The sequence below is a fragment of the Papilio polytes genome, unplaced genomic scaffold, assembly GCF_000836215.1.
Source record: "Papilio polytes unplaced genomic scaffold, Ppol_1.0 DF823177.1, whole genome shotgun sequence".
In the NCBI taxonomy this organism is placed as follows: Eukaryota; Metazoa; Arthropoda; class Insecta; order Lepidoptera; family Papilionidae; genus Papilio; species Papilio polytes.
This window is the reverse complement of record NW_013526027.1, coordinates 2,471,184-2,495,812: the sequence shown is the minus strand read 5'-3', so window position 1 is coordinate 2,495,812 and position 24,629 is coordinate 2,471,184. Positions and strand designations below refer to the sequence as shown.

At 33.4% G+C, this 24,629-nt stretch overlaps 3 protein-coding genes across 3 annotated transcripts in view; 2 read left to right on the top strand and 1 right to left on the bottom strand.

The window, feature by feature from the left end:
• Window positions 1–9,908: 9,908 nt before the first annotated feature.
• On the top strand, window positions 9,909–11,215 carry LOC106105077 (cyclin-dependent kinase 5 activator 2). Its single transcript, XM_013285302.1, has 2 exons — window positions 9,909–9,926; window positions 10,084–11,215. The coding sequence occupies exons 1-2, from the start codon at window positions 9,909–9,911 to the stop codon at window positions 10,462–10,464; spliced, it is 399 nt and encodes a 132-aa protein (XP_013140756.1). The 3' UTR covers window positions 10,465–11,215.
• Window positions 11,216–14,900: 3,685 nt separating this feature from the next.
• The window catches only part of LOC106105237 (chromosome transmission fidelity protein 18 homolog), a 28,118-nt gene continuing 18,389 nt past the window's right edge, over window positions 14,901–24,629 (top strand). The window contains exons 1-10 of the mRNA XM_013285517.1: window positions 14,901–15,139; window positions 15,633–16,038; window positions 16,528–16,681; window positions 17,252–17,425; window positions 18,034–18,250; window positions 18,771–18,899; window positions 19,438–19,594; window positions 22,874–23,060; window positions 23,472–23,617; window positions 24,158–24,389. Coding sequence (XP_013140971.1) covers window positions 15,052–15,139; window positions 15,633–16,038; window positions 16,528–16,681; window positions 17,252–17,425; window positions 18,034–18,250; window positions 18,771–18,899; window positions 19,438–19,594; window positions 22,874–23,060; window positions 23,472–23,617; window positions 24,158–24,389 — 1,890 coding nt within the window. The 5' untranslated portion in view covers window positions 14,901–15,051. The remainder of the gene's footprint in view (window positions 15,140–15,632; window positions 16,039–16,527; window positions 16,682–17,251; window positions 17,426–18,033; window positions 18,251–18,770; window positions 18,900–19,437; window positions 19,595–22,873; window positions 23,061–23,471; window positions 23,618–24,157; window positions 24,390–24,629) is intronic.
• Window positions 20,256–22,172, bottom strand: LOC106105239. The gene is made up of 3 exons (XM_013285518.1): window positions 21,883–22,172; window positions 21,146–21,401; window positions 20,256–20,623 (listed from the first exon to the last, which is right to left on the bottom strand). Exons 1-3 carry the CDS (start codon window positions 22,078–22,080, stop codon window positions 20,526–20,528), a joined length of 552 nt encoding a protein of 183 aa, XP_013140972.1. The 5' UTR covers window positions 22,081–22,172; the 3' UTR covers window positions 20,256–20,525.

Sequence of the window (24,629 nt, the reverse complement as noted above, 5' to 3'; positions counted from 1 at the left end):
ATGTAACAAAATCTACAAGACTAGGAAGCAATCTCCCGTTGAGAGTAGCTAAGCGTTTCTAAAGCGAAGGCTCTTTTCAAGTACACTTTAAACACACAACTTGTTTTACAACACGTTTCTTTACAACCGACGTCTTAGAAAAGACTAAGCACCAACAGTTAAGTGAAGTATAACTTAAACACCGAACATAAAATGTTATTTATGTAAGTATATCTTTAGAAAGATTTCAATCAGATAAATTACTTACTAATCCCATAAGTAAAAATAACTATAAACAAATATACAGTAAAGATATAACAAAATAATTTAGACACTATTAATGTATCTTTTTTTAGATAGAGAGAGGTATGGGTATGTTATGAGAAGGAATGATTCGCATATAACAAGACGGACGTTAGTTATGAATGTCGAGGTATACCGGTAGAGGTAGACCTAGAAAGAGATGGATGGATTACGTGAAAGGTGACATGATCAAGAAGGAAGTGATGACTGAAGAAAAGGGTGGTAAAGAGATAGGTCCTTAAATTAGGCCTCCGGCACCACACTCATCAGACGAAACACGGAATTGAATAGTTTAAAAGCATAGTTTACATTTTAAAAAGTTGAATCTACACATTTGAAGTTCTTAAAAACGTCCACCAGATTCAACATTAGTCATTTTAGTGTAGTTATTTTAGTTGCGAAATACATGAAATTGTTACGTAATAGCAGTTAGCAAGTACAAGAAGGAATGACGTAGTTAATTGTTTTCAACAACTGGGAGCGATTAGCGTCGTAACTTTAAGAGAACTTTAACATTCTATTTTTAAAATTACGGGAATTTATATAAAACAAGTGACGATAGTTCTGAGAAAAATATTACTGCTTAATAATTTTGTAGCTTTTTTCTATCTATACATATAATATCAAAAGAAAAATTCCAGATATCTTTCCAGGTTTCTGATAACGAAAATCGCATTTAAAAATTTTTGTCTGTCTGTCTGTCCGTAAGCCGCGTATGTTCTGGGCAGTCTTCGAAACGGCTGGGCCAATTTCGACCGGACTTTCACTGCAGGGTAGTTGACAGACGGATATATTATAGGCTATTTTTACTGGCATGAGAATGAAACTAGCTGTATAACTAATGATTGTGTAATATATAAGAATTTAAAAATTAAATAAGAAATAACCTTAATCTTTATTTAATCGAGGTTATTAAATTCGAAAAGTGTACGTATAAAGAATGTAACGACTTCGTAGACCAATGTAGAGCGTGCTACGCGAGTTCTACGAAGTGTTATTTCGTTTAACAATCGTGTTGAAAAACCATTTAAAACTAGTCATGAAAACACTATTACTCATTTACCTTAAGCGAAACATCATTGACTAAACTATCGCACAACGGTTGTGCGATTGTCGATTGTTTCGCAGCTAATTCAACTGTTTAGTTGCTTAACTAAAAATCGAGTAGAGTGCGCACATATATAGGAATCTAAGCGCGACTAAACAGTTGTGCGATGTTTTAGTTTCAGGTGTGCGCACGCTCTTAATATTCCATCTACGTTTGTGTACCCGTCAGTCTTCTTGAAGTGTTCTAAGAAATTTATTGCCCACGTTAAAACCACCATAGACTATATTTCTTGAGACCCCTATCCATTTACTTCACCCATGGGATAGGGTGGTAAAAGTCACGTTGCTATCAGGGTGTGGGTATGGAATTTTATTTCCTACCTTCACCTTATAGATTCATGATTTTTTTACTATCTTAGTACACTTATATAAAAGCAAATCTTACTAATATTATAAATGTGAAAATTCAGATGGATGTTTGTTAGAGTTTGTAGCTTAAACTGCTGAACGGATATTGATAAAATTTGGTATAAATATATAGTATAGAGGATAGTCTGAAAGAATACATAGGCTACTTATTTTTGTTTTTTTTTGATTTCACGCTGGTGGAGTCGCGGGGTCAGCTAGTATTATGTAAGTGAACCTTTAAATGAATGGATTTATGTTTGTAAGAGTTTGTAGCCTAAACGGCTGATAGGAATGGGAAATGTCATCTTTATGTGCGTCTCCTCCTCCGTCGATTAAGGGTAGGCAACGCATTTGCAATTGCGGATGTTTATAGGCAGCGGTCGCTTTCCATTTCGGTGGATTCAGGTGACCGCTTGCTCGTTTGCCACTTAATATTATAAAAAAAGATGCACAGTTTTTCAAATCATAGGGAAAAATTTACAGGATAGGAATTAATTATTTTAAGTTGCCCCAGTCTTTGTGAATGATTACATTGCGGTAGTTGCGTGCGTTTAATCATTCATTCAATATGGATACCTGAGGCGAGAGATGTGGGATCGATATCAAGTACACGGTTGCGTTGTTGTGGAACGCGAATACGAGCTATTTGAGCGGCGGCGGTGATCTTAATTATTTATGTTGGAGTTTCAGACGCGTTTAGTTTAATATATGGAAGTCACAGTCATATTATGCTTTAATAAAATATATTCTTCTTTAGCTCTTATGTTTTCTGCCAATTTGTACAGAATAACCTTACCAATCCCTTTTCCAGTGTATCCACCATCCCTGTTCGCCACAACCAAAATGGCCGTCGTGTAGCCGGGTTAATATTACACTTTTATTTGTGACATCTGATAACTATCCGATTATTAATATAACAAATAGAATTCTTACATTTTAAAATTGTGAAATAAATATTTAAATAATGCGTTGGATTGTAATTACAAAGTTTATATTGTTATTTTCAATAAAGATAAATGATATTGATTTATAGCACAGATTAAATAACTTTTAAGAATAAAGAATAAATCAAAATAGTTAAAAAGTAACATAAATATAGGTAATATACAAACAGAAACATAAGTGTAAGTATAATACACAGTAACACATTACATATTTATATATTTATTTAGTTACATCTTTTTGGTTAATATGCTTTACTAGTTGTACAGCTCATTTTTTTTTACTTTAACATGCGAAAAGCATTCGGTACGAACCGAAGTTGTCATCGAATCGTATAAATATTTGTGGATGTTGGAAATTCATTGAGCAGGCAAACAAGATTACTTCAAGCTTGTCAGACCTTACCAGATGAATGTCTAGCGCAACAGACTGGAAACCTCATTTACTTGATACGAAAGGGAATTTAATTGAAATATCACAATGTTGTAGTTACTGGCTGTTACAGTCTTAATTTTAAAAAATATGTTACTCTATAAAACTGAAATAACAATGACAATTTAAATAAAAAACCATTGAACAGATTATATCGAGACTTTAGTATTTATTCTCGTAAATACGGGCACAGAAGTCTAGGAATAAAATAAATACTTACCTTATAAAAACTAACATTTACACTTTACGTGATAATGTAAGTAATCTTACTAATATTATAAATGCGAAAGTTTAGATGGATGGATGGATGTTTGTTACAGTTTGTAGTCTAAACGGCTGAACGGATCTTGATGAAATTTCGCATAGATGTAGAGGATAGTCTGGAAGAACACATATTCACTTTTGTTTTTTTAATTCCACGCGGACGGAGTCGAGGGAGAAAGCTAGCTGTTAATATTTTTTTAATCAGAAAATCATTCATATACCTTATATACAAGTTTTTTAGTACATAGTAACAATATAGTCGGTTTGGAAACCTCTAAAGTACTTTGAAATAGAATCCTATCGCAGCGTTATTGCGGCTTAAATTGCACGTCACTTTGTACATTTAAAAACGAATTGCACAATTTAAATATATTAAAAACGATACAGCTTATATCAACAATATCAAATCTTGTTATTACTATAATAATCTTAATTAACATAATTAAACGAAGACACGCACTTCGTTACCTAAGATGACAATCACAACATCATCATCTCCCCTGCCTTATCATACTCCTGTAGGGTCTGCGCACCGGGGTTTCGTCTACCAAATAACTCTATCCGTCATCTCAGACCCTCCCTTCTTAATCATGTCACCTTTCACGCAATCCATCCTCAATGAATGTCAATCACAACACATTGTTGAATAATTATTTTTCAATAAAAAGCCCCACACTTCACGCTATAGGCTATAAATTTTCAGAAGGGCTGAATAAAACAAAAAAAAAAATCATGATAGAAAGGGACTTTACAGGTTACGATTTTATATTCGAGACGTTTTTGAAGTCGTCAGTCAATAAAACGTGAATTCACTCGAGCTTGAGAACTCTCGTAGCGACATCTATCGTCAACTTCACGAACGTGACTTTTGTTTCGTTTCTTCAAGTGTTAATTTGCACTGAAGCATTGTTTATTCTTTTAAAGAATTGTCGACTGCAATAATGTTTATTGAATCTTGTTATAGAACGTGAATTATTTAAATTGAAATGAAAAAATACAAATTAAAGTTAATTTCATACATGAAAGGTTTTTGAAAAATAATCAACGTAAACTATATACGTAACTATATCTAACAGTGGTAGAGCCCGCTTTAACATCTTCGCACGAATGGGCCGGCTCGCCCGGTGTAATACCACGACCACACAGAAAACAGGCGTGAAGTGGAAGCAATTCCGTGTTTCGTCTGATGAGTGTGGTGCCGGAGGCCTAATACTAGTCCCTTTTCCTTTCTACCCTTTTCTTAAGCGGAAAGGATGGGAGGGAAAAGTGGATTTGACAGTGGAGGAGACGCATAGGAAGGGGAAATGTCCTCTTTATGTGCGTCTCCTTCTCCGTCAATTAGGGTAGGCAACGCATCTGCAATTGCGGATGTTTATGGGCAGCGGTCGCATTCCATTTCGGTGGATTCAGGTGGCCGCTTGCTCGTTTGCCACCTCGTATTATAAAAAAAAAAAAAAAACTATGTATGTTAGCAATGTTTTTTACACAGTTAATTTACATTACATTATTAAATTATATAAAATGTCATCCAAGTATATCTAGCGTTAACATCTTGATCTATTAAGTGCTCAAAGTGAACCTTGAAGTCTTGTAGGTGTCGAGACAATCAATACGAATTACACATAAGTACGCCAGACAAGGTTGTTATTGAATTCTTATGACTGCTATAACATAGCTTAGAATGTAGGAATATGGCACAACAAATACATGATTTAAATAGTAACTATCTAAGTAGTAGACACCAGCATTTACTATTATAATAAAGCGTAAACACACACTTTTTTGTTGCTAAAGATGTCAGCAATCACAGCATATTTTTGAATAATTCTTTTATAATAAAAAGCCCTACACTTAAATCACGCTTTAGACTACATATTTTCACGTTTTCATAAAACTTAGGGGGTAAATTTTTTGGGATAAAAACCTTAATGTGGGAAAGAGACCATAATTTGCTGCCAACATTAAGGTAGCAAGATTGCCAAGGTTTGTCATGTCATGTCATTTTGACATTTGCTATTGATAATTTGACAAATGTAAACAATAAAATAAAATTTTCGTAATTACATGCGGAAGCCGCACGGGAACTGCTAGTCTGTTATACAAATTAGACGGCTCAGTCGGTGTAATAACTAACTATCTAATAGCGGTAATGCCGAAATTGATCCACTCATTATCATTATTTCCCTTTGCTTTATGTTCCCATTGTTGGGCTCGAAGTCGAAGTTCGGGTGACTTGGCCATAGTCAACCTTCACTGCGAGTTGACTTCACAAACATCTTTGAATTTCTTCGCTGATATAGCAACCATAGATAGTAATTTGGTTATTCGTTCATATTCGATTCGGTAAGTTTACGGAACGTGCGCACATCTGTAACTAAACTATCGCACAACCGTTTAGACTCGCTTTGATTCCTTCATAGTTTTAAGTAATAATTGTAACAACACACGGAACAAAACGGCGCGCTTCTACGTTCGAACTCTTTTGTGAATAATGACATCTGTCAAAGGGGGCATGACGTATATCCGTGATTCAGTGTTGCACTGCTACTATGGTACGATACTGATTTTCTACTTAACAATAGGAAGCTCATGCTTATACGGAGGTGCGCACACTACTAGATTTTTAGTTGTGCAACTAAACAGTTGAATTGGTTTCTAAATAATCGTTAATGGATAATCGCAAAACTGTTGTGCGATGGTTACTTAGGTGTGCTCTTAACCACTGCCTAATTTTTACCTAATAAAAGTAGATTATTACGGTACTCGTTCAGTGATCTTGAACATCAGTTAACATCTCGTGCAATAGTTTCTTATATAAATGATTTTTACGATGTCAAAACGTCAAATGTTATTGAATTTTACAATCAAGTTCAAAGTCCTTATAAATCTGAAGACCGATTAAATCCCAGACGACTCGCAACGACCTCCTGTTTACATTTTAATGTGGTTACAGCAATGACCTTACGGTTACGTATGTCCAGACGAGGTTTGCGAAATGACAGGGTCAATGGCTTCACTTTTGTTTTTGCCGTCAGTTTCCACATATAATTTCTCACGTTTCGAGAATTCACGAAGCGTTTTTATTTATAAAATAGTTTCTAATTTTAACAAACAGTGTGGATATCCTTGCCTTGCTCTATGTAGTGTAGGTCTATGTTTTCGTCATCCAAATCGATTTATTTCCCATCATCTCAGTCCTCCTTTAATAATGTTAACTTTCAAACTCTCCGTACATCTCTTGCGGCCTACCTCTACCCTTTTCCCCCTTCATAATATACGGCCTGATTGTATTTATTTTAGTTTAAACAGTCGCGTAAAATTATTTCTCATAGTATTTGACTCTTTTAATGCTGACAAATCTCATAATTAACAACTCCACTTGAGAGCTTTTTAAATAAGCTTACTGGCATTGGCTTTAAGTTGATCAAACGACCGCTTTTGTCAACTTAATTGTAAAATGTTACCCCTGACCTCTTTACAGTTTAAAGCCTATTTTATTTATATGTACATTTAATTATTTAATCTAATGATTAAAAAAGAGTTACGACTGAATTTAGTTACTTATTTAATTGTTATATAAAAACAAATGAACTTTTAATTTACTACTTTCGTGTATACCTAGTTTTGTAACTACGAAAAGAGTTAAGTACAATTTGAATTATGTAATGTTAAAGTAATTTATTACTTTACACAAATGGAATTAACCTCATTTTTATAAAGAGCACGAACACTGAAAGTCTTTCAAAGTTTTGACTTTCAAAACAGCTGTATAAATAAATATTGTCTCGTTCTTTCATTTTAAAAAGCAGAGATGATGATGTTTTATACAAAAAATTCGTCAGTGGGATCACAGAAGTAGGTCGGTATTTGCAAGTCAATTGGCTGAAGATTTCGACCGCGATATCAAACGAATTACGAAAATTATGTTACGTATAGAGTAAAGACTGAAAAACAAATATAACATTAAAAGGTCTTTATTGAAGTATAGTTGTGGTAAATATGATTATGTACAATTGCAATTGCGGATGTTTATGGACAGTGGTCGCTTTCCATTGCGGTGGATTCAGGTGGCCACTTGCTCGTTTGCCTCCTATTATTATAAAAAAATCGAACAAAAAAATGGGACCCACCTGCAAGCATTACCTTTCGGATAAAAAAAGAATTATCAAAATCGGTCCACTAGCGTCGGAGTTATGCCGTAACACACATAAAAAGAAAATAAAAAATGATAAAAAACATACAGACGAATTGAGTACCTCCTTCTTTTGGGAAGTCGGTCAAAAAACCAATATGTTAGTAATTTTATTAGTAACACGTCGTTCAGTCAAAAGTTTTACATTACATCACTAAAGTGATTGCTTAGGCTGACAAATTTGTTTTTAATGTATTTCACATACTTAGAGCGTGCGCACACCTAAAGCTATACTATCGCAACTTTTTAGTCTCATCTGATTCCTACGAGCTTATATGGAAGTGCACACTACTCGATTTTTAGATGTAGTTACAAATAATTGATATATTTAATGATTCAAATGCCTTAATTAAAACTATAATTAAAAATTAATATTCCAGTAAAGATCACACACCTTAGGAGTCTACATTAAGTTATTTTTCTTTTTTGTAGTGAGTTTTAGTTATTGATTCTTTGTCATGTAAAACTTTTGTTTATTATGTCGTGTTAGCCTGTAAGTGTACCCATGATATTGTGTTTTAGTTATAATTTTTCTTCATCAAACATAACTTATTTCATGTGATACGTTGGCTTCCTATTGTAAATAAATAAAAAAATAACTAAATTGAATGGGCTGCGGAACAAACGACAATCGTTAAAGTTAAAACATTTATGAGATATAAGTCAAAGGTGTGCGTCCACTTTTAATATTTGATTGTTTCTATATTCTAAGATACTTTCGTGTGGACATTGGGTACAAGGTTACGAGGCCACGTTTGTGTCGAGAAATACATGAATTCTACTACGTTTAGGTACGATCTAGTAATGTGGATAGCGGAAATTATTTTCTGCGTTGTATTTCCTATTGTTATGTTTTATTTTCTTTTCACAATATTATCGTCGTTTAGATTAGAGCGTTGAAAATATAGAAATACTAGCTGTTCACATGCGGCTTCATCCGCATAAAATCATGAAAATTTTATTTTATTGTTTACATTTGTCAAATTATCAATTGCAAATGTCAAACTGACATGACATGACAAACCTTGACAATCTTGCTTCCTTAATGTTGGCAGCAACTTATGGCCTCTTTCCCACATTAGGGATTTTATCCAAAATATTTACCCCCTAAGTTTATTGGCGTGAAAATACCTAGCCTAAAGCATGACGTAAGTGTAGGGCTTTTTTTTTTAAAAAGAATTATTCAAAAATATGCTGTAATTGCTGACATCTTAGGCAACAAAGAAGTGTGTGTTTACGCTTTATTATAATAGTATAGATTAATAGAAAATAACGATGTAATTTCTTTATTTGTTATCCAATCTTACTAATGTCATAAATGAGAAAGTTTGGATAGATGGATGTTTGTAAGAGTTCGTAACTTAAACGACTATTGGATCTCAATGAAAGACGTAAATGTAGAGGATAACTGGTCTAGAAGATCATCTAAGGTGTACTGTGTGTAAACTTATTTGTGTTTTTTTAGTTCCACGTGGGCGAAAGTTAGTAATTTATATGTAATCTTAGCAAACTTGTCAAGGATCTTACATAACCTCACTTTTTCCTAACCATAAGGTCTAATGTTTAAAATAATGTTTGTACGCTTTTGTAAGCGTCATGGAAAATTCTAGATTCAAGTAGCATTTGCAGTGAGTCAGTTCTTGCCTTGCCAAAAGTAACAAGAAAATCTATTCATATTTGAGTCATAAGGTTTAATGATACGTGGTATAGTTGAAGGTCATATGTGATTTTAATCAATGGTTTACTCGGAATGTTTCGTAGAATCTTATAAAGGCATTTAGATTTTCATAGCTTTAATAACTCGAAAAATATGTAAGGAATTTTCATTACATATAAATTGAGATATTATGAGTTTTATACGTAAGCATTTATGAATATATTTGTAAGATATCTTTTAGTTATAATTTTTTTAATGGTTTTTGCTCTCAAATAGGACTAAAATCTTTTTTTTTCTTTAAATACTATTACGCATGTTCACTGTACATAGGTTACGCCCTCTATCATGCATCTCTAGAAAGATGCAGTCGAAAGGCTTGGAAGGTGTCTAGACGTGGCAATTGTAAAGTGGGGTGCGGACAGAAGGGGTGTATCACCCCAGTTAGAGCGTTAAGGGGTCTAAAATATTCGTAACACAGCCTTTTGTTTTAGCCGCAACGTAACATCGAAACAGGGGTAGAATGTGGCCCACTGCGGATGTTTTAGGCAACATGTATTATTGACGTAAACATTTTTATGTAAATCAAAAAATGTTAGAGCCTTTCAGTTTTCATTTTTGTTAGAAAGTGGAAAAAAAATCAGCACCGTCCTTCGTGTCACATTTGTAAAAATAGCTCGACTATAAATGAAGGATTTGAAGCTGGTTTTTTATGTTTTCACTCACAAATACTTATGTGTCTTATTTAACTGTCATACCGTACTTACTTAGGTATAACTAAAAAGCTACCCAAGTTTTTTAAATTACAACTACAGTTCTCTTTTTAATAAATTAATTAACAGTAAATTTTATGTAATTCCAGGACGTGGCGTTCATAAACCCAGCCAACGTGGTGTTCGTGTACATGCTGGTCCGCGAGCTGGTGGATGGCGAGCGGATAGCGCGCCCGCAGGAGCTGCAGGCTGTCGTGCTAACATGCCTCTACCTCTCCTATTCCTACATGGGCAACGAAATCTCCTACCCCCTCAAGCCTTTCCTCGTCGAGGACTCCAAGGACAAGTTCTGGGACCGCTGCCTTCTCATCGTAGACAGGCTATCCTTTAACATGCTTCGAATTAACTCGGAGCCCGGGTTTTTCACCGAAGTGTTCACGGAACTGAAGGCGTGCGGTGCGGTGGACAGCCCACCGCCTGCGCCCGCGCACCCCGCGCCGCCGCCGCCGCACGCCCTGCAGGCCGCCTGACACACAGAGGTGGCCGTGCTGCGGCTGGCCCTTACCGACCGCCCCAGCCGCGTCTGATGCCGGCTTCTGACTGGCGGTCTTGGTCAATCGCATTGGAACTACAGGAAGTTCTAGAAGTTACCTATACATTCTTTCAACATTCAAACTAGTCATTACTTAGAAGGACCTATGTTATTTGGATTACTTTTGGTGTCTGAAAATAAAAAAATCTTAATTTTTGGTGAATATATTAAACGCACTCTATGTATGATTTAATTTACGTTAGGAAAGTGGCTCTACCTGTTCCGAATACAGAAGCCCAATCAAATACGATCAACCTTTCCTTGTTTGCTATAAATGTGGGATATTGCCATAATTAATTATGTTTCAATGGAGTTCAAAGTTTTTAAGCAATTTCTTTAATTTCAGTGTTTTTCGTAAATCCTATAGTAAAGACGTTTGAATACGATATTGCTCAAGTTATACATAAAATCACGATTGACCAAGACTTAGCAAAAGTCAAAAATAAGCGAATAAGGACAACAATAATGGAGGCCGCGAAATGGCTCCAAATTATACCAAAGAGCTTTGGTTCACAGATAAAATAATTCCAATAGATGCTTTACATCTTAAATGAAAACTTAAACTAAGTGAAATAACTTATTTGGCAACATGTAATGTAATACTTCTTCCCTTAATATGCTTTCTTCCATTTCATTTAGTGCTTTTTTGTTGTGTCTTTTCCACTTAATCTATGACTATTAAAACAATACTCAAGCGATTTATTTATTTTGGAAATTTCTAATAATGATTTCATTACATGTTGTCTAAATTAGTAATCGATCGTAGAACAACATTTGAGTACCGAAGGGTCCTGTATGTTGAAAAAAAGACGGAATATGATTGGTTTAAGACAAGTCCTTAGAGATGTTACATTAAGAATAATATCTGTTATTTCTAAAATCAATATCATTTTTAAAAACTGTTTAATTATCAAAAAACGATAGGATACACTGAATTTAAAAATTGATCGTTATTTTTTTTCGTCTGTTTGAAAGTTGTAAAGTAGAAAACAAACTTTCTTCACTATAAATACCTCTAGCTACATTATTTATATTGAAAAGTGGCTAAAAAGAATTTGAAGATAAATGGAAAATAATGTAATTAAATCTTATTATAATATCTCTATTGATCTATTTGCCAATCCCGTCAAACAAGATCAGGAATTTATGAGAATTGAGAATGTTCGGCTTGTGGTCAGGGAGACCAACTTATAATAGTCAATGTTAAATATTAGGTCTATGTTTGAATAAGTAAATGTCTGTTTTAAAGGATTGATGCACTTTAATATTTTGTATCAAAGATTGATCCAAATTATTTCTGTTTGTTTAGCAAGGAATTACAAAAAAAAAGTATTCAATAAAAAGTTCTTATATTAAAATTTGTGTATCCGAACTGTAGTGACGTGCCATTTTGATTGCGAACATCGACAATTGATTTTAATTAAAACGTCGATAAAATTGTGTATTAAATTGACGAAGAATGTCTACGTACTCAGGCCTTATACCGTAGTCACTATAAACGGTATGTTAGTCCAATAGAACAGCTGTTAGTATATAAGTCTCGTATTTGTAGTGAAATCGTATTGCCATATAGTTAGTTTGATATTAGCGAAATGCGGCAGGCGGGAGTATGCAATATAAAGTTACTGTCTGTACTGTCTGTCTGTATTCCGGTTAACCCTTCTACAATGTGTACGTATAAAGATTTGACCGGCTAAAAGCGGGGCGATATATTCGGTGTGGAATATTTATTAAAGAATAGGTCAAATTTCGCGAACGTTTTAGTGTTTTGTACAGAAATAACGATTAAAGTTAATACATATAATAAGTCTTAAGCGATAGTTTAGTCTAGTCAAATGGATCGCAGGTATTTAGTCAACCTGATGGCACTCGGGTTAATAAAGCATTTTCACAACGTCTTTATATAATTTTATTATACTAATGTTAATACTCTATTTGCATAATTATAATATATCTGTACTGAGAAACCTTTTTATATTAATAATATTAATTTTCATTTCAGATATTGTTTAGTTTATAAATATTTCATGACTTATGTGTCGCATTTTTATAACTTGACTAATGACTTTCTAATTCTAGTGTTTTAGGGATTTATGAATTTATTACTAGTGTTTGTTTGGTTGCGTTTATAAAATACTAGGCAATGAAAATCAATATCTGCTTTGCTTACGATAAAGGAAAATATGTCTACTTAAGTTACTAATAAGTCTTATAGCTTAAAGTTTAAACATACTCTAATTCTAGTCACTAACGATTATATTATAAATTATGTGGTGTATACAAAGAATGATATTTAACTATCGTTTAGTTTTAGCTTTTCTTTGTTAATCATGTTTTTATTTTAGTAATTATTTTTTGTGAGATAGTGAGGTTGATGACTTGTTTTCGTTGTATTGATTATAATTTTTATGTCACCGAGTGCCATAGTTAAGGAGAAATATTAGTAAAGTAAATGTAACAAGGATTGTATGTGTGATTGTGAATCTCAAATCTACAGCTGACTCATTTTATTAGGTAGAAGTAGAAGTCTGTGATGTTTAATATTGTGTTTGTGTTACCATGTTTTGTTTAATAATTTATTTTGCGCTAGTGTCTTGTTAGTAGTCGATAAATAGTTGTTAATATTATTTCCTTCGATCTCTTGCAATATTATAAAAGTGTCGAATAAAACACAATCGATTTATATTTTGTTAAGTTTGAGTTTGAATAGGCACTGTTTTACTTTAATTGTGTCTTCGATATAAATAAAATTCTAGTTTACTATTATATTAAATAGTTACTTCATATTCAGAAGTAATAAATTCACTGCTAGCTAAATTCAAATAAAACCTATTGATTCGTCCAGAGCCGTCCAAAACGCGGCTTGTTCGAGTTTAATTGTAGAAGACTTTCGATAAGAATAAGTATTATTCTTTGCACGAGTGTCTTCACATGAATCAATTAAATTAAAATCAGTTTAAAGCTCTTTTTATTTTTTAATGAACAACGAAATTACCAATTGAATTAGAAATTTTATATCTATTATCTTAAACATGAAGTGCCAATAACCATCCAACCATCAAGAAGGACGAGGTTTCAGAGAACTGAGCCTACTTACTACTTACATTATAAAATTGTTACGCTGCACCTTGCTATCAATTTTTTAAAGACGTTAAGTAAGTTACGGTCCCTTCAACATTTTGTTTTGAAGTTGTCATTTAGTAATACTGTACACAACTTAACAAATTATAAATCGAGCTCCAGAAACTGTACGGCACCATATACATACATATAATTTATAATAAGAACTAAAACTAAAAAATACGAAGTTCCCTTGCCCAAAACTAATGAAATTTAAAAACCACATAAAATTAAAAGTCAGTTCATTGGATTACGGTCCAATAACAAAAATGATTAGTCCCAGATACCTATAGAACGTTAGTTCTAGCTAGACTTTAAAGGTAAATCTAATTTAAGCTTCGTTTAAAAATCATTGGTTTTCATCGTAAACCTTAAGATAAATAAGATAGTAATGTACATTCCAATTAACAATAAGACCAGAAGTACGGAGTTTTTGCCGAGTTGTGGATTTCAAGTGTTCTAATAATAGGTAATCGTACTTATACTTTGACATTTGGTAAATGTGAACGTGTGTTATTCAGGAATGTTGCTGTTGAAGGACCTCTTCTAACATTATTCATGTAATTCACGTTTGTTAACCAATTGTAAATATACCCAATTATTATTAAAAATTTCATATATAAAATTTGGTGTTTGATTTTGATTCAATTGACCCCGTAGTTTTTTGAAGTTTAAATTATAACTAATTCAACAGCGGTATAACAAAAAATGAAAGCAAATGCTATAAGCCTGAGTAGGTAATAATAGTTCAAAAAATAAAAAAATGCACATTTTGCGATAAGCGGCAAAGAATGGATTTTCTTAATGTTAAGTAATCACTTTTTTAATGTAAAACAAAAAGAACAAAAACCTTCTAAGTCCTTGGTCTTTTAAGAGACAGCACACTCTTTCCATGGGTGTTGATTGGGAAATTCAGTTGCTAAAATTGATTCAAAACAAATGTAGTGGAAAGCCCTGACTTAAAAGCGATAATTTATTGACTAATTAAAAGGCAGCAAAGCAGTCACTTTTAATTTGTATTTCAAGAATTTAAAATACTTAAAATCAATAGTTAGTAATGTATTAATGAATTTAACTCACTATGAAATTCGCTAAATTAAGAATCATTGGCGCCTACATCAAGTTTAGCAGTATCATCGATAGTTACCTAATGATGTTCTATTGATGTTTACGCACAACACTATTTCAACCAACAGTCAACTGTCAATGTCAATGTCAGCAGCAAAATACAATCAGTACGTCAAAAAAGTTTTTGTTTGCGGGTTGGCGGGATTTTATATTTATTTAAGATAAGTTTCAGATGTTTTTATAAACAATTATTTTAATCGACTTTTGCAAATTTTGCAAGTTTGGTACATAACCAGATAACATTTGTTCAGTGTTATAAATAAAAACCGGCTCAAAGATGTCTGATTTTCCTGACCCCGATGAAGAATACGAGCTTATGTATTCAGACGAGTTAGAATTAATGAGGGAAGTTGAAGATAAAACAGGTACGTTAAAATTGAAAGTGATTTTACTTACTTATTTATTACTTCCATTATTCATCAATCTGCTTTTGCCCCAACCTGTATTCGGCAAGATTTTATCGCCATAATTTGTACCATAATCTACAAACTGTAGAGGTCTACGAGAAAAATGGACGTAAACTACTTCCTAAACATCCAGAAAAATAAGCATTCTGTACCATAACCTTCACCTTAGACTGAAAATAATTCAGATGCATAGACAAAGTCTTAACTTTTCTAATAAAATAATTAAATGCCTGCCTTATGTACCAATGACTACTTTAATAATTATAAGAGAAATTAAAATATAAATAAGTATATGATTGATCAATTTTCTTTATTTCTTCAATTATCTTCCTATTACGAAACATATTACTTTAGTATTCAGCAAAATAGTACCTGAATATTAATTACAAGCCTATTTTAAATAATAATACATGAAATTGCAAAATTTAAATTATACTTTCTATTATTCCAGCTTCTAATCCAGTTAAACAAAAATCTTTACCAGCGAAACGAAGTTTAGATTTCTCTTCTCATTCCAAAAGTATATGTAACCAAGAAAAACAAGAATCTAACAAAAAAGATGATATTAGTTTGACACCTAGCTTACAAAACATGGAAGATGTTTTGGCACAAACGAATATACCCAGTAAAAGGACTGCGGAGGATTTATTCGGTGATATAGATGACATTGACTTTGATAATCTGGAGTTACCTAGTAAAAGACAGAAGACAGATGAAGAAAATGATTTGGATTTAATCAATAGGATTCTGCAGGAAAGACAATTAAAACAAATGCTAGTGGAGCCTACAAGTGGTGGGAATATTAAGACTAAAGTTAACTTTGATGTGAAGGAAAACATATCTCTCAATATACCGAAGTAATTTATCCAATTTCTTTAATTTTTAGTGTCTCACAGTCTTATTATTAAGCCTTTAGTATTTTTTTTATAAGGTGGCAAATAAGAAAGCACCCTCTTGAATCATCCATGGAATTAAAAAAATGAAATTGCAGATGCATTGCCTACCCTTAATTTACAGAGGACACACATATAAAGAGCATATTACAACTTCCTATGCATCTACACCATCAAAGCCACTTTTCCTCTCCCCTTTTTCACTTAAAAAATTGTGGAAAGGGAAAGGGACTAAAATTATGCCTAGTATTACTAGAATTGTTAGCTTTTGCCTGTAGATTTGTCTATGGAAAATAAAAATAGTAACCTATGTGTTCTTCCAGACTATGTTCTCCATCTGTGCAATTTCATGAAGATCAGTTAAGCTTTTTTACAATTATAATTTTAGTAAAATAGATTATTTTAAATTGATAACACTACATAATTTTCAGAAGTACTAATTATGATTTTCAGATGGCCGTTTATACCGTTAACAAATTCAGACGGTGATCGTATTTACATAAGACTGGAGTCTGAAGAGTATTGGAAAAAATCATTAGAAATGGACACAGAACAAATATCTTTAAAGGACACTTATGCTTCTGCTTGGGAAGAGGCACAAAGAATTGTAAGAAAATTTACCATTTATCTTACTTCTTATTTAATACTATAGATGCGAAAGTTTCAAGCATCGGTGGCTCAGTGGTTTAAACACTTGACTTGTTATCTACAGGTCTTGATTTCGAATTCAGCCCTGTATCAGTGTGATTTTCGATTTTTCATATGTACACAATTTACCCGACGTTCTTACGGTGAAGGAAAACATCGTGATGCAACCTGCACATATCAGCAAAGAAATTCAATGATATGTGTGAAGTCAACTAACCCGCACCAGGCTAGTGTGGTTGACTTTGGCCTAGTCACCCCTTACTTAGGGCAGGCTCCGAGCCCCTCAGTGGGGACGTATAGTGGTGATGGAAAGTTTAGATGGATGGATGTTGAGTTTGTAGTCTAAACTGCTGAACAGATCTCGATGAAATTTAGCATAGATGTAGAGGATAGCCTGGAAGAACACATAGGCACGCTTTTGTTTATTTTAATCCCAAGCGGACGGAGTCGCGGGCAAAACCTAGTTTAAAATATTACTGTATATGTATATAGTCTGAAACTGTTTGATAAACTTTATTATTTATTTCAGTTAGATAAAAAAGAGCAACAACAATTAATAAAAGAAAATGCACAGCCAATTATAGACACAGGAGAGCACACAAGTTTGTGGGTAGAGAAGTATAGACCCAGTTCATATATAGACCTGTTATCCGAAGAACCTGTGAACAGAGCTTTATTACATTGGCTACATTTGTGGGATAAGGTGAGAAAATTTTTTTTAAAAACTATTTTTTTTTTTATAAAAAACTAGCGCTTCAATGTCACTTTATCTATATAAAATAAAAAATACATAATAGCCTATGTTACTCAGAGATGACATAGCTTTCTAATAACAAATTAAAAGATCTGTCCAGTAATTTTTGTATAATAAAATATAATAAAATAAGCCTTTATTGTTGTTCACAAATTAAAGTAATGTTCTAAATTTACAAATATATGCTTGCTAGCTTTCGCCCGCGACTCCGTCCGCGTGAATAGAAAAACAAAATTTAGTAGACTGTGTTCTTCCAGACTATCCTCTACGTCTATGCCTAATTTCATCGAGATTCATACAAACTAACAAACATCCATCCATCCATCTAAACTTTCGCATTTATAATATTAGTATGATTGATTGATTGGTTATTTACATACATACTAGAATACAAATTTGTTTATAATAAATGTAAGAAGATTTTTTATATTTCTTATTTAAACACAACTATTAAGATACAGATGGCGGGATTTGTACCCAAGACTGCAATATAGTAAATTATTAGTTTCTCAATTGACTAGTAATTTAAAAATAACCATACTACCATTTATTTCCAGGTAGTATTCAAGAAAGAAGTCAAAACAAAAGATCCACAGCAACGAACCACTTTCAGCAAGCGTGCCGGACAATTTCAATTAACAAATAAATGGAAAGGTAAAAAGGAAGAACCGGAGATAGATGATGATGGAAGACCTCATCATAAGGTGGCACTGCTGTGTGGACCGCCAGGTGTGGGGAAGACCACTTTGGCACACCTACTGGCGAGATTGGCTGGTAAGTTATGTCGGCTATTGCATCTAATTGCCATTACTAAAAGGTTCTCTTTCTCACTCTCTCTCTCTTTCTTTAATTGAATAGTCATTTCGATGATTTTGTCATCATCAAGGTTGAACAGACACAGGAACACACAGAAAACAGGCGTGGAAGTAATTCCGCGTTTCCTCTGATGAGTGTGGTGCGGGAGGCCTAATTTTAGTCCCTTTCCCTTTCCACCCTTTTCTTAAGAGGCAAGGATGGGACGGAAAAGTGGATTTGACGGTGTAGGAAACGCATAGGAAGGGGAAATTTCCTCTTTATTTGCATTTTCCTCTCTGTTGATTAAGGGTAGGCAGGCAACACATCTGCAATTGCGGAAGTATATGGGTAGCAATCGTTTTACTTTCTCGGCAAACATAGGCGGCCGCTCGCTCGCCTGCTACTTTTAAATATTAAAAAAATCATAGAAGTACAGTATAATTCTGACTCTTATATAGCATAAAAATCTGTTTCACTAAAGTTATGTTTATATTTTAAGGTTACCGACCAGTGGAGCTAAACGCTTCAGATGACAGAAGTACAGAAGCGTTCAGATCAGCGCTGGTGAGTGCCACCTCCATGAGATCTGTCATGGATGTCGATAGAAGACCTAATTGTCTTATTCTAGGTTAGTATAAAACTAGCCATCCGTTCTACTTCGCCTGTGTGGCGAAAAATATGTGTTTCATCTTTACTAGCTGATTCCCTTGACTCCATCTGACCAGATTAAAAAAAAATAGCCTATGTGGTCATCCAGATTATGTTCTATTTCAATTTTCTTCTAATAAACATCCATCCATCTTAACCTGTACATCTGTATTATTTTTTAACACTACTCTAAATTTACTATATTTCCATTTATAACAAGGATGGATGGATGTTTGTTAGAGTTTGTAGACAAAACAGCTGAACAGATGAAGAAATTTGTCATAGATGTAGAGGGTAGTCTGTAAGAACACATGAGGTACTTACTTTTGTGCTGTTTTTTAATTCCACATGGACGGAGTCACAGGCGAAAGCAAGACAGATGTGGGTTTCTAAAGGCGAACAAATCAGTTCAGGCGTTTCGTAGTTTCAATGCAAACAATCAAATCTTTCTTTGTTATATTAGTAAATGCATTTCCAGTAAAAATATCAACTTTTAATAAATAATTGAATTATTTCAGATGAGATAGACGGTGCGCCCACACAGACAGTGGAGTTATTAGTGAAATGGTGCACTTTGCCAGAGGGGGGCAAAAAGAAGGCCAAGTCTCAGCCGCTGCGGAGACCGGTCATAGCTATATGTAACGACTTGTATGCAACTTCTTTGAGACCTTTGAGGTTAGTTTAGTTTATACTTTTATATATGTTGATCTATTTAAATGACTGATTTCTATTTAAAATAATCGTGCCTTTTCGTTGTTATTTTTAAACAGGCAAAGATATTTCATCAATATTACTAGGCAATTATATCTTTACTAAAATCACATTTCATTTTTACAAAATGGCGTGTAGTATTAAAAACATAATTAAATGTTTTCTGTTATGAAGATATTAACATCTGTCGCCCTTGACTTCGTCCACGCGGAATTAAAAAAGTTTAAGTAGCTTATGAGTTCTTCATAATAATACGTTAGGTGAAAGGCTATTTGTTTTAAGCGCCATTAGGTTGAATGTTCAGGATAGCCATTTAGTCTTCATTTTTAGAAAAAAAAAAACAAATGCACATCCTGGAAATAAATTCAATTGAAAGATTTTCAGTCCGGTTCTAGATTAAAATTACTATAATTCTATATACCTCATTATTTATATCTTATTTAAAATTCCAAATTTATGAGTCAAAATGTAAAATGGCGGTTGAAACAAATACCTTATACCTTTCACCCGTCGAATACATTCTTAATCATAAAAAAGCACAATATCCTTTTAGAAAGAAAATATTTACCATTACTTAAAGATACCTGATTATAAATAAAAAAATACTTGTTATTTATATTTTAGTATTTTATTTCCATATTTACTGGATTCGTTGCTTACAAAATCACTCATAGATTAATTCAGTTTGTAGATTATCAGATCACAAATAATAAACATCAGTTACAACTGTTCATCTGCAATTGCTTATCTTTAACTGGAAGTAGACAGAAAGAGGATATTCCCCTTCCTATGCCCTTTCTCTGCCATATACACTTCTATTTCTCATCCTTTCATTATAAAGAAATAGGTAAAGTTACCTTACAGTTTAGAGTAAAGCTATTTGCTTAGTACAATATCAGTTCTCAGTTTGTGTACTTTTAGTACTACATTTGACAGTAAATTTGACCTGGACAGATTTGTCGATTTTTTCAATTTTTTGTTCAAAGAGTGCATCTGAAAAACAAAACAAGTGTAGTAAGTTAGTATAGAATTTTGGATATATATTTTTTATTTACATTCTTGTTATAAAAGTCATATGGAAGGTTGGATATATTAGGTAATATATATATATGTGCAAAGATATACATATAAATCAGGTTATCAAGATCATAGTAATGTAAATGAGATAGTTTGGATGGATTGTTCTTTGTTACTATGTATATCCCAGATTGCTTTGCAGATATATTTTGCACAGATGTATTACATATTCTGGAAGAACACATAGGCTACTTACTAAGTTTATTTTAACTAGCTTTCGCCCGCGACTCCGTCCCCATAGGAATGCAAAAAAACAAAAGTGAGTAGCCTATGTGTTTTTCCAGACTATCCTGTACACCTATGTCAAATTTCATTGAGATCTGTTCAGCCGTTTTGGCTACAACCTCTAACAAACATCTATCCATCTAAACTTTCGCAAATATTAATAAGATTAGGACCTATTGTATATTTTAGAGAAAGAAACTTATAGTAACATACCTTCAGTTTCATTATTTGATTTGAGTCTTTTCCGTTTCTTATTTACATTTTCAATTTTTATTAATGCAGCCATTCTCATTTGTTCAGATTCAGCTGTAAATGAGAATTTCTTCCTTTTTGAATTAGGTATGTTATCAGTTAAAATAATTTCTTGTTGGCAAGCAAACTTAGTTGGTAGACAACCAGGTCTCATCTTTACTGATGATACAGCCCCCATTGTAGTATACTCAATGTAATTTTCCATGTCATCTTCAAGCTAAAATTTTATTAATTTTTTTAATAATTAATAAAAAGACAAATCTACGTCTACGTAAATTAACGTAAATATAAAATGCATTTTTTAAAACAAAACTTCATTATTATGGTTAACTAGCTTTCGCCCACGACTACATTCCCGTGAAAGTAAAAAAAACATAAAACGTAGCCTATGTTACTCACAGACAACGTAGATTTTTAATGGTGTTATAATTTTCGTAATCGGCCTAGTAGTTTTTGAGTTATTTCATTACAATGAAACAAAGTTTTCCTCTTTATTATAGTATAGATTACGTCATCCAACAACAGTCTACTGTTATTCTTTCTAATGTTTTAAATTTAAATATAGTATTCATCAAATTAATTAAAAAAACATGAAATAATTGCAAAATTGTGTCTTAAGAAAGTCTACGTTAGTCTTCGAAATATCTATTTTTAATCAATTAATAAAACCAAACTTTTATTGTCATATAATAACTAACATTAAAGTGATCTTCACAAAAATAAACGGAGCTTAATAATGCCGTTGGGAGTCTTCCAGCAAGTATTAACCAATTTCTTCTTATGTTCGGATTCTTTGGAACATGTATGAATAGTTTGTGCGGCGTACTGATTGTGGTACTCTTGCAAAAAGGCACTGCACAAGTTTTGTAACACCTCCATTTCGTTTTTACGTTCATTATTTATTTTAATTAAACTTTTGATACAAACTTTAAATATTTGAAACCAGTAAGTTAGTTACTGACTGACAGCGTGGTTTGTTTATTGTATTTTCGTTGTCATTTGACAGTTTTTACCACAGAGTATATTTACGCTTCGAGGTACCTTTATGAAAAGATAGGTTATAAACGTGGGATTTTGTGCCTATTTGATTTTCGCCACTGTCGGGTATCGTTGGTAGGGATTCAAACTGGTATTGAAAAAAAACCACTGTATTATTAGTATTAGCTCTCTAATTATCAGAAACGACTAGATTGATTTTGATGGGACTTTTTTTGGAACGTAGCTTATGTTTGCGGTAGTAACTTAGTTAAAATTTTCTACACGGACGAAGCCACGAGCAACCCCTAGTTTCATCTATATCTATATCTATCTGTATCTTTATCTATTCTAATATTATAAAGAGGAAAGATTTTTTGTATGTATTGAAGTAACTTAAAAATTACTGGGCTGATTTCAAAAATTATTTCACTGTTAGAAAGGTAATTTATGTGTGAGTAATATATGCTATATTTCTATTAATTTCACGAGGGCCAAGTCGCGAGCTTCAGCTAGTCTATACTTAATATTATAAACAGAAAAGATTTATATTTGTGTATGAATTGAAATAACTTAAAAACTACTGGGTCGATTTCAAAAATCCTTTCAACATTAATAAGCTACTTTATCATTGAAACATATGCTATATTTTTATTATTTTTTAATTTCATGCACGACGTTGCGAGCAACAAGTATAAAATAAATAAATTCCAGGCCAGTAGCTGTAATAGTGACTGTAGGCAGTGTAACCGCCGCACGGTTAGCAACTCGCCTAGCAGTAGTGGCAAGTTGCGAGAGGCTCCGGGTTGAGAGCAAAGTGTTGACTGCGCTCGCTACACGAGCGGCTGGGGACATACGTACTGCCCTACACGTGCTCAGTTTCCTCAAAGCTAAGACCAAGGTTTGCATATTCATCTAACTAATATTATAAATGCGAAAGTTTAGATGGATGTTTGTTCGAGTTTGTAGCCTAAACTGCTGAACGGATCTCGATGAAATTTGTCATGGATGTAGTTAGAGCAAAGTAACTGCCCATAGACTTTTGGCAGACGCTCAAAAAGAGGTTATATTTACGTCCTAGCATTCACTCTGTTAAGTACACATCTCTCTTCCATCCCTTCATAGAAAAATGAGGGTTAGGTAATGACGCCTAAAATGAGTATACTCGAAATTATTTCCGCTTGCCATATATTTACGGGACGTTCTTGCAACAGATGTGGGTACTTCCATTATTATCCTTCTAAAAATGTAATACAATAGTTAACCTTTTCACTGCTACAAGAAATGTAAAAAATGCCTGTCTTGTTGCCAGTTAACCATAGAAGATATAGAGAATGTAGCGATCGGCACAAAGGATACCAGCAAGAGTATAATGCAAGCGTTGCAGGCTGTGTTCACACTGCACGATAAACCTGACTCCTTACTCAAGATTATACAGGGTGCTGGGGAATATGACAGGTAAAATTGACATAGATATATGTGCACACCTTTACACACACACAAAATCATGCAGGCACGCACATATGAACGCACAAACACACATCATACTTGCCAAAATGTTTATCTATATATGTATATACTAGCTGTTGCCCGCGACTTCGTCCCCGTGGTATTAGAAAACATACGAACTATAAAAATAACGAAAAACTACGTATCCCTCGGAACAATTCTTGGGGATGAACCGTATCTCAACTGTACTCCAGACTGTTTTAAATCTGTGCTTTCAATAAGATATGTTGAACCGTTGCAGAATGATCGTGGAAACATTAAAAAACTAAATGAATGAATCCCACCGGAACCGTAACTATTCCCGGGATAAAAGTAACCTATGTGTTCTTCCAGACTATGCTCTAAACCTGTGGCAAATTTCATGGAGATCCGTTCAGCCGTTTAGGCTACAAACGCTAACATCCATCCATATCAACGATATCTTTTTAACACTTTCAATGCTTCTGATTCGACTGTCGTTTACTTCTATATTCGTTGTGTTTTTTACAGATTAGTGGAAGGTATATTCGAGAATTATACCAACGCTCGTGTTGACACCCGTCTCCATATAGCGTCAGAGACGATGAGTTGGCTTGGCTTCTATGACACCGTGCAGTCGTGGACGATGCGGTGTCAGAATTACTCGCTGTATGGCACACTGCCACTCTGCATCGCGAGGTGTCATAGGTTGCTCGCTACGAGGACTTACCACAAGTTGAAATTTCCATTGCAAGCGCAGGAGGTTGGTTTTTATTAGGATTTTCATTGAAAATAGCTTGTTTTAAAAATGAGACTAGAATTGGTTTAATAATTATTACTTAAGTATAGTAATATCTACTAAAACCAAAGAGAGCAAAAAACGCACTTAAACACCAAATATCTGACATCTATCAGATTGTAAGCGGCTTCATAATTCGTTTCAGAAGTCTACCTTGAGTGAAATTATCTGCCGAATACTAAAACCAATCTTAAACACGAAAGC

Coding starts and splice junctions, on each gene's coding strand:
- LOC106105239 (XM_013285518.1), bottom strand. CDS start 22,080: ATGAACGTAAAAACGAAATGGAGGTGTTACAAAACTTGTGCAGTGCCT. Junction 21,402..21,882: donor TTTGTGAAGATCACTTTAAT/GTTAGTTATTAT, acceptor ATAAAATTTTAG/CTTGAAGATGACATGGAAAA. Junction 20,624..21,145: donor ATCAAATAATGAAACTGAAG/GTATGTTACTAT, acceptor TTTGTTTTTCAG/ATGCACTCTTTGAACAAAAA.